The sequence below is a fragment of the Myodes glareolus genome, chromosome 1 (genome assembly GCF_982192425.1).
Source record: "Myodes glareolus chromosome 1, mMyoGla1.1, whole genome shotgun sequence".
NCBI lineage: Eukaryota > Metazoa > Chordata > Mammalia > Rodentia > Cricetidae > Myodes > Myodes glareolus.
Genome location: NC_142026.1, coordinates 108376637 through 108394441, shown reverse-complemented (window position 1 = coordinate 108394441; position 17805 = coordinate 108376637). Strand labels below are relative to the sequence as shown.

Sequence of the window (17805 nt, the reverse complement as noted above, 5' to 3'; positions counted from 1 at the left end):
TGAGATCTGAGTTTGAATCCCCTTTAAGAGCAGTTCATGCTTTTAACCACCTAGTCATATCTTCAACCCTATGGCTTCTACATTCTCATTTTAGTTTATTTTAGTGGAGTCATTGAAGTAGATATGTACCCATTCATTGAGTGTTAGCACTGAGAAGCCTTCAAAAGCATTCTTCTTCAAGATTACCACCAGTAGCTTAAAATTAATATTAGCAACCGTTTCTTTCATACAAAAAATATTGTTTCTTGAAACAAACCAGGCGCAGTATATAAGTGTGCAAATACTAGAATTGCATGATATTTATTTGATTGTACAATGCATGTTGCTGGAAAAGCAGAATGGTGTTCTGAGTGGCTTTTACACAGTGAACATCTTTTCCTTGATCCTGTGGAGAGTCACAGCTGTTGTATAAAATACACATTTCTTTTACAAAGGAGAATAAGACCGACTTTTTCAAAATTTTATCTCTGATTTTCGTATGCACAGTTTTGAAGATGTTGCTTCAACAGCACTCAAACCCTCATCAAATCCAGTTTGCAGGCCCTCAGGATCAACTTTCCCTTACTGATACAGGGGAGGGGGACAGATGTTAAACTATACCTGTTACAAACACCGAGATCAGAATGTTTATTGGCTTACCCACAGCTGATTTCTCGAATTGAAGAAGGCGGTCTGGAAACCGAGGGCCTCCTACGCATACCGGGAGCTGCCATGAGAATCAAGGTATGCGAAGAAACACTTCAGTTCTGTTAATGTACAATTTTATTGTTTAATTATGCTTGCACATTTTAAAGGCCAACTTAGCCTCCCCACCCCTTTTTCTTGCTCGCAAAGCAGATGAAATAGAACAATAAAGCCTCTCAACATCCAATTTATAGTTTCTCTACAAACCCCTTCTGCTTTTTTCTGTAAGTTTTTATTTTTCCAAATTCCCACATCTCCAATTATAATCCTATGGTAATGAGAACATCATGACTCAGAGAGGTAGTAGGGAGCTGGGTGAGAGATTTAATCAGGATGAGTAATAGCAATTGAGTTTTGATTTTAAAAGGAGCAGGAACATAGCACTCCAGGTGGGGAGCAGATTAAGGTCCTTGACAAGAGCCAATGAGTTGGCAGTGTTGACAGAAGGAACAGCTAGTATAATTTTGAAGGCCAGTTAAGTGGATTCAACTGTGCTAACTGGTCCACCCAGCCTGTTGTCACAGACTGGATCATGCTGCAGCGAGCCCCTTGTAAATGATTTAAAGATGATGGGCAAAAGTTTGGTGGCCCCGCCCCACTGAATTTCCTGCTCTCCCCGTTCTTGCCCCCTCCCTCCTTTAGTCTCTTCTTGTCTCGCTCCCTCTTCATTTCTGCTCTCTCCTTCCCTGCCCCTTTCTTTTTCTTCCCTTTCTCCCCTTTTACTCCACCGCTAAGTTCTGAGGTAGCATCCATGTTTTCCACCGATTAGAAAAACAGGGGGAAAAAACAAAGAAAGAAAAGAGAAGCGGAAGAACAACAGAGGAGGAGTTCAGTAGGGGACCAGTTTCCTAGCAGGCAGGGGTCCTAGGGTTCCACTCCCAGCACCACAGCGAAAGAAACCAAACAAAGAAAACGTAAGCCAGACCAAAGCCATCTTTTGAGAAAGTAGTTCCAGTAATAGAAGCTTCGAAATATTTCTGACATAAGAGGACTTATGCTACATAAAAGTGAATCCAGAAAAATATTAGTTAGGAACTAACTTGATGGAGGAGTAGTGGGAGGAAGGTTGGCGCATCTAGAGTGTTTGAAATGGACGACCTCAGCATCCTGATTCTACATGGATGCCAAACGTTCACCTGAGCTAGTAGCAGGATGATGGTGCAGGGACGGCAGGTAGGTATCATTATATATTTTTTGTGTCCTCTCTATAGGATTTGGCTTTTGCAATTCTCAGAGGTAACAAATGAGAGGTAACCTTTTGCTTGCCCAGGTATTGATTTATGTGTATTGTTATGTAACGTACCTCGAAATAGCTCAAAAACATCTTGAATTTTAAGTGGTCTGTTTTAATAATAATGGCAAATTATAGGGTCTAGATGATGTGCCTAATGGAAAGTGATTTTAATCGATCTTTTGATTAAACCTTTGCTAATTAAAGTGGGTGAAGATACTTAAACCTTTTTCTTCACTTTGGGTATAATTCCTCCACATAAGGACAGTCAGGGCTGGGGATGGCGTTTTTCTGAGTGATGGACAAATGTTGACTTTTATTACTTTGACCCTTAACAGATTAGATTTTTTGTAAGGTAGAAAAAAATAATCATGCTCTCAACAGGGGAAAAAAATAAACACGTGTGTACTGCTAATTTCTTTCTCCCTCTGTGCCATTCAGAATCTTTGCCAAGAACTAGAAACGAAGTTTTATGAAGGAACCTTCAACTGGGAGAGTGTCAAGCAGCATGACGCAGCCAGCCTGCTGAAGCTCTTCCTCAGAGAGCTGCCCCAGCCACTGCTGAGTGTGGAGTACCTGAAAGCCTTCCAGGCTGTCCAGAGTAAGTTGTTTCCATGTAGAAGTAGCCTGGGAATAGGTACCATTCACACTTACTGTCTCAGTGACCACTGGCATCATATGGCCCATCACCAGATGTCTTTGGTTAGACATGTTTCATGGCTGTCAAGGGTTGCTCAAAGGCCACACACCATTTTCCTTTCATAAATAGACACACCAGAATGTTCTCTTCGGGTGCAGATTAGGTACATGGCCTTTAAGGACACAATACATCTAAAGTTAAAACCTGGAAACCTCAAGTTTCTCTCTTAACTGTGTGAGTCACATAGATCTCTGATGTGGCTTCTTGCCGGGTGTTGAAAGCGGCACACACTGGAGAAGCTGTGAGTTAACAGCTATTATAAAAGCACAAGGAGGTATCAGTATCTATGGCCATTTCCAAAATCTTAAATCCTGGATTTGTGTAGGGGGCTGGAGGGTGTTTGGCTGCCTCATTGGTAGAGGGCCATGGGATTCTGGTGTGTGGCCATTTTGTGGTCCTGGAAAACTCCAAATTAAGATAAGTAATCAGTCTTGATTCCTTTCCAGGGAACACAGAGATCTTGCAAGGTTTATATCTTGCTATGATTGTTCCATTTACTCCCAGGGGCCATCAGGAAAGGAAACAATGCTGTAATGATATTCACGTTATCATATCTTTGTCTTCCAAACTGGAAACTTTGTGAGTGAATGAGTGCATTATTAATAATGACAGAGAGGTAGAGTTCCCATTCACAGTGTTGCATGCTGTTCTTTAGGTGTGCAATTTTGGGGTGAATGCCTTAAGTTACCTGTGTCATCGCATTTTTTTTTTCAAAAATTCATGAAGACAATAAAAATCTCTATTTAAATTATCTCCTTTAAACAAAAAAAATCTTTCGGTAAAAATATTCATAGTGATGAAGTTGTATTATTTTGAATACATTTCCAGGATATAGGTCAAATTTGTTTCTAACTGACAAAATAGTGCTGATAATTCTCTAAATCTTTGGAAATATTAGGCTCCAGTAATAATACTATCTACCTCTTATAAAACTTCCCTTGCTTTTTAGTTCCTTATTCACGTCACACAAATTTATTGGACACCTGCTATACTCCAGACCCCGTTTTTTCCTCTGCCTGCCAGAACTATCCTTTTGAATTTTGTTCCTTGACACTGAAAGAGACAAGCTTCAGTGTTAAGAAAGTCCCCTACTCTTGGTAGCGTAGCCTGGACAGTCCAGTCTTCTCCATGTTTCCATGGGAGGAGAATTAGCATATGGAAGCTAGAATTGTTTCCAAATCACTGTGGTATGTCTGCAAACATAAGGCTGCGCATCATGTGATCCCAGTTGGAAGCTAGCATCCTAGGAGGAAGGGTGCTTGGAGCAGCTGCTTCCTGGCTCTCCAGCAAACACTCTCGGGGAGGCTGGCTGCTCAGGCACTGCATCTTACATTTCACTGTAACGTTGACACCCAATAACTTCTCTTTTTCTTTAGAAATGGAAAAAGAAAGGAAAGTGTTCCCTAAAGTTTTTAGATTTCTTTCATCTCTCTACAGATCTTCCAGCCAAAAAGGAACAATTGCAGGCTTTGAACCTCCTTGTCATCCTTCTGCCTGATGCAAACAGAGACACCCTGAAGGTCAGCTGGTTAATTTACACTAAATATCCCTTAGAAAGATGCAGAGTAATTTTTTTCATTATTTGTGAATAAACAGTACAAGGCTTGTTTTGGGAACAGCAATATGCATCTAAAATGTGTAAGGGTGCTTTTAAGGACAGATATTGAAAGACAATCTTTCACTAATTAATTTACTAGGTTACTAATTTATTAATGTTACTGGGGTTTTAAAGTAAGTTTATTTACTTTATATGTGTATCTGCATGCTTGCTTCTATGTGTGTGTGCACTGTGTATGTACAGGCGCCCATGATAGCCAGAAGAGGGCAGCAGATCCCTCGGAGCTGGAGATATGTGTGCTTTTAGAGTCTTGCCCTGTGGAGGCTGGGAATAGAATCTTGGTCCCTGGAGCAATAATACATGTGCTTAACCACTAAGCCACCTCTCTAACCTCCGGGTTGTTTTTTCTTTGTTGTTGTTGTTTTTTTTTTTTTTTTAGCATTTCTTTCTTTCTCAGAGAGAGAGAATATGTGTGTGAGAGAGTGTTTCTATGTACGCGAGCATACATGTTTATATGGTTGTGTGTGCACATAAGTGCGTGTGTGTGTGTGTGTGTGTGTGTGTGTCCGAAGATGAACATTTGGTGTCTTCCTTGATTGCATTCTGCCATTTATATTGAAACAGGGTCTCTCTTTAAAAAAAAGAAATACTTATTTGTCTTTAATTTTGTGTATGTGTGTGCCTGTGTGCAGCTGTGTGCTTCAGACCGCCTGCAGTGCTTGCAGAGGCCAGTAGAGAGCGCCTGATCTCCTGAGCCTAGAATGGCAGGTGGTTTTGAGCCATGTTACATTTGTTTGACCAACAGGTTCTCTGCAGGTGTGGCAAGAGTTCTTAACTCTTCTAGGCCTGAGACAAGGTGTCTCAACTGAACGTAGAACTTTCTGATTCAGCTAGTTTAGCTAGCTTCCAGGATGCCTCAGGGATCACTCCCTGCCTCCCTCCCGTGCGTGGAGGATTACAGGGGCTACAATACCCACCTAAGATGCAAGTGGGTTCTGAGAATCCAAACTCTGGTTCGCAAGTTTGTGTAGCAGTGGCTTACCCTCTGAGCATCTTCTTGGTGCAGTTGGTGATGCACACCTATAATCCCAGCACTCAGGAGGCAGAAGCAGGTGGAGCTCTGTGAGTTCAAGGCCAGCCTGGTCTATTGAGCAAGTTCCAAGGTTCCAAAGTTTCAGAGAAGCTCTGTCTCAAACCCTACCCTCTCAAAAAAAAAAAAAAAAAGGATATCTTGACAAGCCACCATAGCTGGGCTTGAATTTAAGATAAATAAATTCCAATTTTCACAATGATATTCCTTCTGAAAGAGCAGATGATTGAAGTTCATTGATTAATAGAAAACATGGACTTTTTCTGTGTTTCCTTCTTCCTGGTTTTCCATGTCTTCCAAATGTTATTTAGTAAGTATGTCCAATAAAGCAAGCAATCGGCATTTGAAATGCAAGTGCCAGCATTCATCGGGTGGGATACGTTCTGTCTTGAAGACCTGACAGGTATTTATATTTAGAAGTGGTAGAGTTTGAAATAGGTCACAATGGCCAGCTAAGAGATTCGTTAACATTAAGTTGTCTCTCTAAGGGCTGGAAGTCCTGATTTGTATAATTATATTGAAGTAATTTGGTAAAACACTCACTCGTCTGGTTTAATGATCTCAGTACTAGGATCATTAGAGGTTCTTAGGATCGGTGTATATTTTTTTGCACTGGTTAATTTTCCTGAGCCACAAATAGCCAAGCTCAGTATTCCTAGGCACTGTGGATTGAATGAAAAGTCCATCATGGGCTCCTTTGTTTGAAGACCTGGTCCGCAGTTGGTGGAACCGTTTGGGAAAGATTAGGCGGTGTGGCCTTATCGAAGGAGATGTGTCACTAAGGGCAGATTTTGAGGGTTCTCCGCCTTTTGTTTCTGCGGATCAAGACATAAGCTCTTAGCTACTACCTCAGCACCATGCCTGCTGCCTGCTCACTGCTTCCTGCTCCATGCCTGCTGCCTGCTCACTGCTTCCTGCTCCTCACTGCCATGCTCCCTCCCATGATAATCATGGACTCATGCTGTAAGCTGTAAGCCCCCCAATAAACTCTTCTATAGATTGCCTTGGTCATGGTTTCTTGTCATGGGCATAGGAAAGCCACTAAGATGGTAGGGTACTCCTTTAATCCCAGAATACAGGAGGCCAAGAAGTAAAGGTGGCAATTTTGAGGCCAGCCTTGGCACATATGCATTGTAAGGCCTTCACCTTGAAAATAAACAGAAGTTTAGTGTGTTCTGAGAAGGGATTAATTATAAGCTCTGGAAAAAAGGCAGTAAAAAATTCAATATATGCTTCAGAAGCATTATTAATCTGGTTCTGTTACTGCCTCTCTCTCTCTCTCTCTCTCTCTCTCTCTCTCTGTGTGTGTGTCTGTGTGTGTCTGTGTGTGTCTGTGTGTGTCTGTCTATGTCGTACTTTTAAGTTCCAGAAGAGACTGCCAGATCCCCATGGAGCTGGAGTAGTTACAGACAGCTGTAAATTGTCTAATATAAGTACTGGAGACTGAACTCCAGTTAGTAAGAATAGTGACTGCTCTTAACCACTGAGCTACCTGCCCAACCCCCTCCCCCCTTTAAAAGAGTTTCTTTTTATTTATGTGTAGGAGGGCGCAATATGAGCATCTGCAGGGGCCAGAAGAGCGCTTGAGTTACATTTGATTGTGAGCCACCACATGTGGGTGCTGGGAATCGAACTCTGGCCCTCGGCAAGAACAGATCTGAAGGGCTGAGGCCTCTCTCTGGCTACCTCTTTTGCAATTAATTTTATTTAATTTTAAAACTGTTCTGTATATTGTCACAGCCCTTGAAGACTAGGAGAGTTGTATTCCCACTTTACATAGGGACAGATTTTTACAGAGGTATTGAAAACAGATATCCAATGAACACTTACAACTGTTAAGTAACTGCTATCATGACCTCCAAAAGCATAGGTTTGTAAGGACTCAGTCTTCTCACACCAGGCTCTTTATATGGCTCACAAGTGCTTAAAATGGCCCATGCATTCTTCAGTGTAGCTTTGTCAAGGGCTGAGCCAGCACCTTACTAGCTTATCTCTCTTTCCTCCCCTCCATTTCTTCCCCCTCCCCTCCCCCCTTTCCTCCCTGGCATTCCTCGAGTAATATTTCGAACAATCTTATTGCATATGCACACCACAATTAAAATAATTATCTAATCTTTGTAATTTATGCTCATAAAGAAAGAGATACACTGGTCCCCAAGAAACCATTCTGGTCTCTGTGGAACAAAATTAAATATTTTCCCCTAAACTTCAATTAATCTTTTGTCCTCATTTGTGAACATGTTGCTTCAATACAACACGATGCTTAGATTACAATTTAGCTTTCCAAGCACTGTACTAGATATTAGATACATAAATTTTGCTGTTAGATATTAAGCCTTTAGTTTGCTTCAGATGTCTGAGGTCTATATTGCAAATAAACCTGCTATAAGATCAACCTGTTAGCACTAGAGACTGATTTTTTTGTTTGTTTGTTTTTGCTTTTGTTTCTGCCCTGAAATTTTGTAGAACGGCCAGTTTTACTTGGCTTTGTTCCTTCCATTTGGGTCTAGCCTATTTTGACTTTTTCCAGGTAGGGATTTTAGGATGACCATGAAAATGTGATTCCTTGCACAGTTAAGTGTAACATGTAGGACCCTGCTTGTTTGTGTTTTCTGTCCCGCCTGGCCCCCCAGTACCCCACAGCTGTTTAGTCCCAGAGAAAATCAACCACAGAGAACTCCGTAAGTTATAAAGCTGATTGGCCCATTAGGTCAGGCTACTTATTAGCTAATGCTCACATCTTGACTAACCCATTTTTCTGATCTATTTTAGCCATGTGGTTCAGTACCTTTTTCAGTGGGGCAACTCACATCCTGCTGCTTCGGTGATCTGGGCAGGAGTGGGAGGAATCAACTTCCTCCTCCCCAGAATTCTCCTGCTCTCCTTGCATCATTTCCACTTCCTGTCTGGTTTTCCCACCTACACCTCCTGCCTGGCCAATCAGCGTTTATTTAAAATATGATTGACAGAATACAGACAATTCTCCTGCAGTTAAGAGTTCAGAAACAGAAGCCAGAGCAACAGGGATCACGTTCCTTCTACAGCATTTGCTGGTTGTGTGCCCTCCAGCCATGTTCTCTAACACCTCACTTCCTCCTCAGCAAACTGGGGTGGTTCTAGTGTCAGCCTCTCTTGACGATTCACGTGAGGGTCTATAAAATGTGCCTAACACACTGCTTCCTTCATGGAGAACGTCAAACACATGTGTGGTGAGTGGTATTCTTGAGAAAATCACCCAAAAAGACAAAAAGGCAAAAGAACCCTTGGCCTTGTCTGAGAAGGGCGACCCAGCTACTGGTGGCTTTGGGGACCAACAGCTCAGAGTGTGTGAAAGGAATGAAAGTGGTGATGTTTGTACTAAGTAAGACCTAACCTAGTCTAGGAAGTTCAAGTTCATTCATTCCCTCATTTAAAAAAAAAAAAAAAAACCTCTCATTTCTTGGTATTTCTTGGTAGCTCTTTTTTTTCCAACAGCAAAGCTCATTTTGTTTAGATTTCGTGCCAGCAGGCTAGTGAGAAGGAAACTAAGGTACAGTGTACTTTCTCAAAGATTTTCTTTTTTCTTCTTCCTTTTGATTTTATATCTTTCCCTTTCCTTTCTTTTCTTCCCTCCATCCCTCTTCCCCTCCTTCCTTCCTTCTTCCTTTCTTGAGATGAAAGGATAAGGACTTTCTGAAACAATTGAATGTTTACTTGTTATTTTCCTCAACTTTTCGGGGCTCTGCAGTTCCTGGAGATCTAGGGGCCTGGACTGCTGCGCATCTCTCCGCCATGTCAGATGCGGTCTCTGCCTTGCTGCCCAGCGCCTTGGGCTTGGGAGAAACAAAAGCTCCATTTTGGATTTCATCTGTCTGTAAGAGGAGCTTTGTTGACAAGGCCTGTTGGATATAGATAGGTAGTTACGAGTGACTCACTTGTGTGTGCATGTATGCACTCACTCTTGTGTGTGTGTATATTTGTGTGTGCATAGGCCAGAGTTCAACCTTGGGTGTCATTCTAAGGAGCTGACTCTTTTTTTTTTTTTTTTTTTTTTTTTGAGAGAAGGTCTCTCACTGACACTGAGGGATGCCTGGATTATGCTAGGCAGGTTGGTGAATAAGCCCATTTCTGCCTCTCCCAAACATACAATATCTAACACAACTTTTCACAGGGGTTCTAGAACTCAGACTTGGATCTTCAAGCTTACACAGCAGGTACTTTATCATCTGAGATATCCTCAGCCCTGGATCTTCTTTTTAAACATTTTCCCCATTATTTATTTGTGTGTTTATGTGCATAGGTGCACATGTGTCAAGGAAGCTCAGAGAATTTATTCTAGGAGTTGGTTATCTCCTTCCACCGTATAGGTTCTGTTAATTGACCTCATGCTGACAGGCCTGAAAGCGAGTCTTCTTACCTGCTGAAATGTATCGCAGCAAAGATATTTCTTTCCTTACTATTTTTATTTTAAATAACACTTTTAACTTATTCTTTGATAACTAGCAGTTTCTTATTTTTTTTTGATAATTTCATGCAGTGTATTTTGTTTTATTTTCAACTCCCCCCCAGCTCCTCCCAGATCTACCCTCAGCTCCCTATTCACACAACTATATGTTCTTTTTCCTCCTATTTTCTTTTAAAATGATTGAATGTAGCCCCCAGTACTCCTGGAGTGGAACCAGTTCTTAGTTCTCCTCCCAGATAGTATGAATGCCAGTAGCTCCTTTGTTAGGCATGTGACAGTGTGATCATTCTCCCTCCGTGCTGGGGCTTTGACTGGCTTATGCTTGTGTAGGTCTTATTCGTCCTGTGGCAACCACTGTGAGTTCATCTATATAACTCCCCTCCTGGGTCTGGTACACACTGTCTCTTTATAATCGTCTTTCACCTCTGACTCTTGCAATCCTTCTGTCTCCTCTTCCCTGATGATGCTTCAGCTTTGGGGTGGGACATGTGATATACGTGTATTATTTAGGGCTGAGTATTCTGTAGTATCCTTATTCTCTGTACCTTGGCCAGTTGTAGGTCTATGTATCAATTGCCATCTCAAGAATAAGCCTTTCTGATGAGGATTAGAAGGGGCACTAATCTATCGGTGTAGCAGTACATCATTAGGAGTTGGCTTAATTCTATTTCCAATTAGCATACTAATAATAGTAAGTTCTCCCCTAGCGTCTATAATCTGTGTAGGCATAGGTTCTTGATCCAGATTTTGGTGACAGGTATAGTTTACTGTAGGTTTAAATCTAATGAGAAAGTGGTTGGTCATTCCCATAACATTTGTGCCACGCCTGCACCAGTGGGCATGTCGTCAGGCTAGTCATTAGCATGGTTCACAGAGTTCACAACTGCCTTGGCTTGATGTTGACCTTGGTCTCCTGGCAGCATCCATTAGCACCTTCCAGTACCATGAAAACTAGCAAGTAGGGATGAAGCTCTGAGGTCACTACCATCTTGACTTCTCCATGTTATATGATTCAAGTATGTCAGCAACAGGGTCTTACTGTTGAATTCTGAAGGATAGTCAGAAACAATGGAAGTAGCTATTGGCCAACAACTCTAAAGAGGTAGCCTATCTCTGGCACTGGGTTATTCATTTGCTAGCTGTGTGGTGTTAAGCAGGAGTATTGTCCCCTTCAAGGTAGCTCCATTTAAACTCTTTCATGTTATGAGTCTGTTTTAGGAAGATTACATAATAGGTTTCCATTTGACTTTTTTCCAAAATGCTAATTAATTTAGAGTTAAATAACATCATATTAAAAATAATTTAAAAATCCTATCTGCTACAGTGCCTTCATCTCTTATCTCCATGTATGACAGACATCTCGGTCATTTTTGTTTTAGGCCTTGCTTGAATTTCTCCAAAGAGTCATTGACAATAAAGAGAAGAATAAAATGACAGTTGTAAATGTAGCAATGGTCATGGCCCCGAATCTCTTCATGTGCCATACACTAGGTTTGAAGTCCAGTGATCAGCGAGAATTTGAAATGGCAGCTGGGACGGCAAGTGTCATGCACTTATTGATTAAGTACCAGAAACTTCTATGGACAGTAAGTATATGTCTTTAGTTTAAATTTTCAGGTCAGTGTGTGAAGTCTTGGGTTTCATAGTGACCTCGTCATACGCATTCTCATTGTACATTTATTTTTTGAATGCATGCCTGCATTTATCTGGCAGGTTCTCTTCTCTCCCTCCAGTTGGTATTCGGTTTTATCCTTTTATTGTATGCATTCCATAATCTTCCTTTTTCCTCTCCTGTAAGACCTCTTCCCTTTCTCTTGTCGTTCCTTTTCTAATATGCATGGATATGCACACATACGTTTATCATACTCCAAATTTTAGCTCTAGCGTCCTCATATAAGAAAAATGTATTTTTTTCAAAACCGCAATAATGGTCATGTAATTTCCTAGCATAATTGTCCAAAGTAATCATGAAAATAACTTTATAAACTTGATATTTAAAAGCAATGGGCTTCCCCCCACCCAATGGCTTAAAAACGCACCGCATGCTGTCTGCCAGTTTTGTAAGATTCCCATTGCCATGTGTGCGTGGAGAGGTATTACAGGCGTTTTATTCACAGAGGTAAGCAGGGCCTTGTGAATTTCTTTTTTAAAATCATAAAAATTAGGTCAAGAAAACATGCCTTGTAAAAGGCTCTTCGTGGGCAGTTCCATCAGCGCAGGTTTTTCCCCTTTGCTCGGGCTTCAGGCTGTCATGTTTTAAAGAGCTCATGCTGTCTCTGCTCCCATCATCCCCTAATTTTCCACAGAACCGTTATTTAAAGGGACATGCACACTCTGTACTCCGATTGCTGAGGTCGTGAATGCAGTTTCCTCCTTTACTCTTACGTTGATCTTAAGTTTTGACAGATAATCAACATGGATGTTGATGAGAGATTTAGTTGATTGGTCTCATTTTTCAATGCAATTCATATATTTGCAGAGAAAGAGTCCTTTTTACGAGCATTTAGAAAAATGAACTAAAGAAAATTCTAAGTCAAATTCTATTAACCATTTTAAAGCTTAATGTGAGCCTCTCCTAATTCCAATATATTTTAAAAATGCAAAAGGATGCTTCCTAGACTCTCAAAGCTTTTTATATTCAATCCCAAGGCAAATGATGTAGTTTATTTCAAATATATTTAAAGTAATGCTCAGTTATCATGTCTGCCTCTTATAAGAGCAACATTATTTTATAGTTACATTTTAACTGCCTAAAAGATTTTGTTCCTAATATAATTTCTAAGGATAAGTTTCTCTTATCTTTAGAAGTATAGTATATCTTTAGAAGTGCCACTAGCCAATTTTTGGCTTTTTTTTTTTTATTTTATTTTATTTATTTTTTTTTTTTTTGATGGGCGAGCTCTTTTCTTATCTGACAGTAGAGGCCATCTGGATTATTAGAAGGGCCCTGTAGGTTAGCTCGTAGAAGCTGGAGGGAGAGAGGTGCTAAGAGGACAACTACAGAGGTAGTGACCTCCACAAGGGTCCCCTCAGGGAATCTCCTGTGTTGACATCTATGGCAAGGACGTGGCCAATATGTCCTTGAACTTCACAAAGTCCCTTTTGCACCTTTGCACAGTTGGTGGTAAATTACATCAAATGGATGCCCTGTCCCTGGTCTAAGTAAGTACGTGGTTCATTTCTTCTTGCAGTTAATGAACAGCACATTTAAATGGCTTAGTCTTGAGAAACAGAACATTTATTCCTCTCGAAACGAAAACCATGGAAAAGAAAACAGTATTTAGTTTAAAATGGTTCTGTGCCTTTTATGTTTTACTTTCCTTCTCAAGCGGACTTTCTTTTTCCCGTAGATTCCAAAGTTTATTGTAAACCAAGTGAGGAAGCAAAATACTGAAAATCAGAAAAAGGAAAGGAGAGCCATGAAGAAATTGCTGAAGAAAATGGCTTATGACCGAGAAAAACACGAAAAGCAGGAGAAAGCTGCAAATGACGTAAGAAAATCTTGGCGGCCTTTTGTTACTGTAATTGAAGTCATTTCACTGGATGGCTTTCTCCCATTTAAGGGGCCTTGGTAAAACTCCTACGTGGAAGATACCAGCTCCCTATTTTCTAATAATCAATACTGAAAGTTGGTCAGGTGCTGGCACTCAGCATGTGGCTTAATAATGGCGAACAAAGAGAATATGTCAAGAGAAGACTGTTGCCTGCACACACACACACACACACACACGCAAACACACATGCGCGTGCACACACATACTCTCTCTCTCTCTCACTCTCTTCACATAGTCTAGATGCCCCTGATTTTATGATATATAGTGAGTGAAATTTCTCTGCACTCCACTAACCTCCTTCATCCATAAGAATTCACTTAGATACTTGATGGGGCTGGGGAGTATCTTGGGTCTGAAGATCAGTCTTAGACCCCTGTAAGTATTTAAGGTTTGTAATTTGGTAAGAGATGAAATTCTGTAGAGACGAAAATTAAGATGAAAAAATCCATCATTTTCCAACTGTGGTGAGACTACATGAAGAACCGTGTTTATAATAATGAAATATGCATGAGAATATATTTACAAATTGAGTTAACAAAGCTCCGGTGGCAGATCTCAGGCCGAGGAAAAGGCCTTCTATTGTTCTACTTAAGGGAAAACACCCCTCACCCCAGCTGAAGATGCTCAGTTACATGCTGACATCTTGTGGAATACCACGAAAATGCATTGGGCAGTCTTTGTCCAATTTTTCTGTCTTTGCTTGCTTAGCCATGCTTCCCAAATAATATTATTTTTTTCCTCTTAAACTTATCGGTAGCTCTCTTAAAAAAAATACTTTCTTAGGGATGTAAGAAGTATTTTTAAAACCAATTTTAAGGATCTCCAAAAGACACACACTATAAGAAAGGGAAATTATCAGTGTTGTTTATAATTTTTTAGAGCTTAGTTTTTGTCATAGGGTTAAGAAGAATTTGTGACATACCAGATTTCCTTCACTTCAGAATGCTCTGGTAACTTCAAACACAGTTGTAAAGAGGGGACTGGGCTTGTAGTCCCAGCTGTGCAAATTAAGTCAGTGTCTATGTATTACGTCTGTCTTTTCTGAAAACTCACATAGTTAGCAAAATGCTGCTGATCCAAGATAACAAACGTCAATCCTCTGTTAGGTATTCAAAGAGTCCCAAAACCTTCCCACTCCCATACAGAAGCAGGTAGCTCAGATTAATTTGGTTGTATGATGGAAGCCTGCCTGAGGTATGGTAGACTAGGAAGCAGGAAGTGGACCTTAGAGAGACTTCAGTGGGGACTCCAACCTGGTTGTGAAAACCAGTCAATCTGCCAGAGGTTAGAAGTGCTGCCTGCAGAGGAAGGATCGCCACCTCCCATTGGTGCCCAGCTTAGCTTGTCCTTTGGGTTGAAAATTTTTAACTTAATTCCAGAAATTCATTTTGCAGATTGGTATCTTTTTCTTGGAATTGGAGGCACAGGAAAAAGTGACAAAGATCAAACAAACGTAGAAAACGAAAGTGACTTGTGTATATGTGCTTTCTTGTGAAAGCATCCATCCATTGCTGGAATAGAAAGACTGAACGATTGAAAACAAGTTTTGGCCTAGATTTTGGGACAAATAGGCCATAGGGGTTGTTTTGTAAGTGTCTGGCTCTGCAACTGAGGCAGTGAGCCACCTCACCCCCACTTCCCTGTCCTTTGTCACGTGACTGGCTTGGGTTGTGTCCCAAACAATGTGAATTTGTAGCCCAGCACCTACATGGTAAGGCTGGACACTGCCTGAACTGTGCCCTTTGTTTAAGCCATTACTCACATTGCCACTTACATTGTTCTTAGGTGTTTGGTATTTGAAAGACATTATTGGACAAAAGAGGCAAGCATCCCTACTCCTCTTGGAAGCTAACATTATTTAAGGAACATAAATAGATTACGTAGCATTTTGCTATGTGGTATGTGCAATGATTTAAATATATGTGTCTGTGTGTGTTTATATCAGAGAGAGAGAGAGAGAGAGAGAGAGAGAGAGAGAGAGAGAGAGAGAGAGAGAGAGAGAGAGAATGAGAAGATGAATATGTGATCATCCAGGAGTCCTAACTGTGGTCCAGGATGACCCGAAGCTTACAACTTGCAGAAGATAGCTTTGAGGTTCTGTTCAGCTTGGGGGTGGAGGTTGTTCATGTTAAAGACACTCTACCAGCTGAGCTAGACCACCAGCACCCCCCCCTTTGGTGGTAGTATAAAATGTTGTGAATATCGCAAACAAAAGGCTTCTCTCATTGAATTTACCATCTCACTGGCCGCAATTTTCTTGATGAACACGTGTACCATAGTTTCTTCTCACCACTGAATTCTCTTCTATCCACAGTACCCGAGAACCATTTACAGTGATTATCATTTAGCAAAAATTAACTATTTCAGATTGCATCTGATGCAAAGTCTCTGAAGGAATAGGGAACTAAGAACTGAGTCTTACCATGAGACCCCGGCTGACCTGGCCACTCCCTGTGCAAACCAGGTTGACTCGGAACACACAGCCATCCACCTGCCTCTGCCTCCCTAAAGATGGCATTAAAAGACCTATGCTGTCATACCTGTCTTAAAATATCTTTAAAGAAATACGAATAGAAAAAGAATTTGGAGAGGAGCCTCTTGCCACATTGCTTTAGCTAGCTTGAGTGTTATTCATTGTTACAGGTATGGAAGGTCTAGCTCTGTGTTTATCTCAGGAAGCTCGTTCAGGGCAGAGGGCATAGTCTACCAAGCCATAAGGCAAGGGCACTAGCCTGGTGTGGATATGCTGAAGTAAAGCCAGCTTGCCAGCAGAGTTGATATGATAAGGTCAGAAGGGCACTGGGAATAGATCACCTAAAGCTTTAGAATTTAAATTTAACTGAAGCAAAATGAGGTCATTGTATGAAATCTGTAGGATGTTTTAGAACGAGTGGCACTTAAAAGTAGGAGAAAATCCTTATAACCAAGGTGAGAGACAATAGTGGCTCAGACCAAAGTATCAGGGGGAGTAGTTGATATATTCTAAAGACAGTTTTAAATAACTTTTAAAAATAAAAATACATTTTAAAGTTAGAGTCGTTTGGAGTTCTTACTGGCAAATGATGTAAGTTATAAAAGAATGAAAAAAAAGTAAAAGAATGACTAACCCCAAATTTATGATATGAAAGATTGGAATGATAAGAAAGAAAGATCATAATTTCAATTTGGGACCTGTTTAGTATGGGATATCTGGTAGCCATTTAAAGGTAAGGGCGGATGTTTAATTCATTTTGGAGGGCAAATCAGGACCTATTAATCAGCCAGGGAGGTACCCAGCATTCCAGGATCAGTGGGCAAGCTCAAGGCAGAGCCATGCTTCTGTTTTCTGATTCAGTGGGATTTGCCACAGGCTGAGTCTCCAGGTTACTCATTTCTTTTTGCATTTTAGAACAGTCCTTGTGAGGTAAAGCTTGAGCAGTCAGTGAGGTTTGTTAGAAGCCAGTGGGTGACATCGTGCCTGATGAGACCACACAAACTGGAATACACTATTTAAGGAACTTCTGTTGACATGTGGCAACCAACTGAAAATTTTGCTCCTTAATGAACTTTAGGGTTTTTTTTATTTTTTTTATACTTGTGTGTGTGTGTGTGTGTGTGTGTGTGTGTGTGTGTGTGTAAGTGCCTGTGTAGGCCAGAAGAGCCTTGGATCTCTTGGGGCTGGAATTGCATGCAGGTGATTGTAAGCCCTCCTTCGTCGGTGCTGGGAACTGAACTGTAGTCCTAACAGAGCAGTAAATGCTCTTAACCACTCTCCAACACCCTGCTGCACATTCATTCACGTTTTCTCTAGCAACATTTGAAAATTGTCTAGTCATAAAGAGGCATCTTGCTGGATATGTCATGGTATATTTATATCATGAAGTATAAAAGCGTGCATGACATTTTTATATCATGATGTACAGACAAATTAAAATAATAGGTCACAAACCATGGATTAGCAGAAAACAAGACTTGGGAGAGGTGAGAATTAGGATTTTTTTCTGATGCTGGGAACTGAACTCAGAGCTCTAACACTCAGTACCCTTGTGCTAAATTCCCCAACCTCTGAATTTTGTAAATGTTTATCTAAGGCAATGCACACTGCGAAAGATTTTACAAAAGTATCTCATTTAAAAACCCTGTTTGCCTAGTTAGAGTATATCGACTCATTTTTCTCAGGTAACAAAAGGAGAGGACAGCAGTTTTCAGCTTCTCTAAAAAGAAAATGGAGTTTGAATTCAAGACCAACTATGACTTCAAAAATCCCTCAGTTCTTATCATTTTCCTCACTATTCCCAGAGATTATAACCTCCAAGAAGAATATATACCAAACTCTAAGTTCATTCCATTGGTTCTGAGTTTCTAATGGAATAACATGACTTCTAGATAGCTTTTAAAATAATTCTGGGTAGGATACAAGGTCCAATTGGAAAAGGAAAGAAATTTAGGAAAAGCGTTAACAGGAGTCACAAAATGTGAACACTGGTTGAATGTTAGGAATATGGAAAAATGAATATAGAATGATATTGGATTTTGTTCGTCAAACTCCACCTATTTAAGGATGG

The 17805-nt window shown here is 40.6% G+C and overlaps 1 protein-coding gene across 4 annotated transcripts in view; it reads left to right on the top strand.

Annotated features, from left to right (window-relative positions):
* Arhgap18 (Rho GTPase activating protein 18) overlaps nt 1-17805 on the top strand; it is a 147229-nt gene that overhangs the window by 110235 nt on the left and 19189 nt on the right. For all 4 annotated transcript variants that reach the window (XM_048425128.3, XM_085689733.2, XM_085689729.2 and 1 more), the window contains exons 8-12: nt 646-723; nt 2357-2516; nt 4053-4135; nt 11087-11293; nt 13058-13198. In XM_048425128.3, the coding sequence (XP_048281085.2) occupies nt 646-723; nt 2357-2516; nt 4053-4135; nt 11087-11293; nt 13058-13198 (669 nt within the window). The remainder of the gene's footprint in view (nt 1-645; nt 724-2356; nt 2517-4052; nt 4136-11086; nt 11294-13057; nt 13199-17805) is intronic.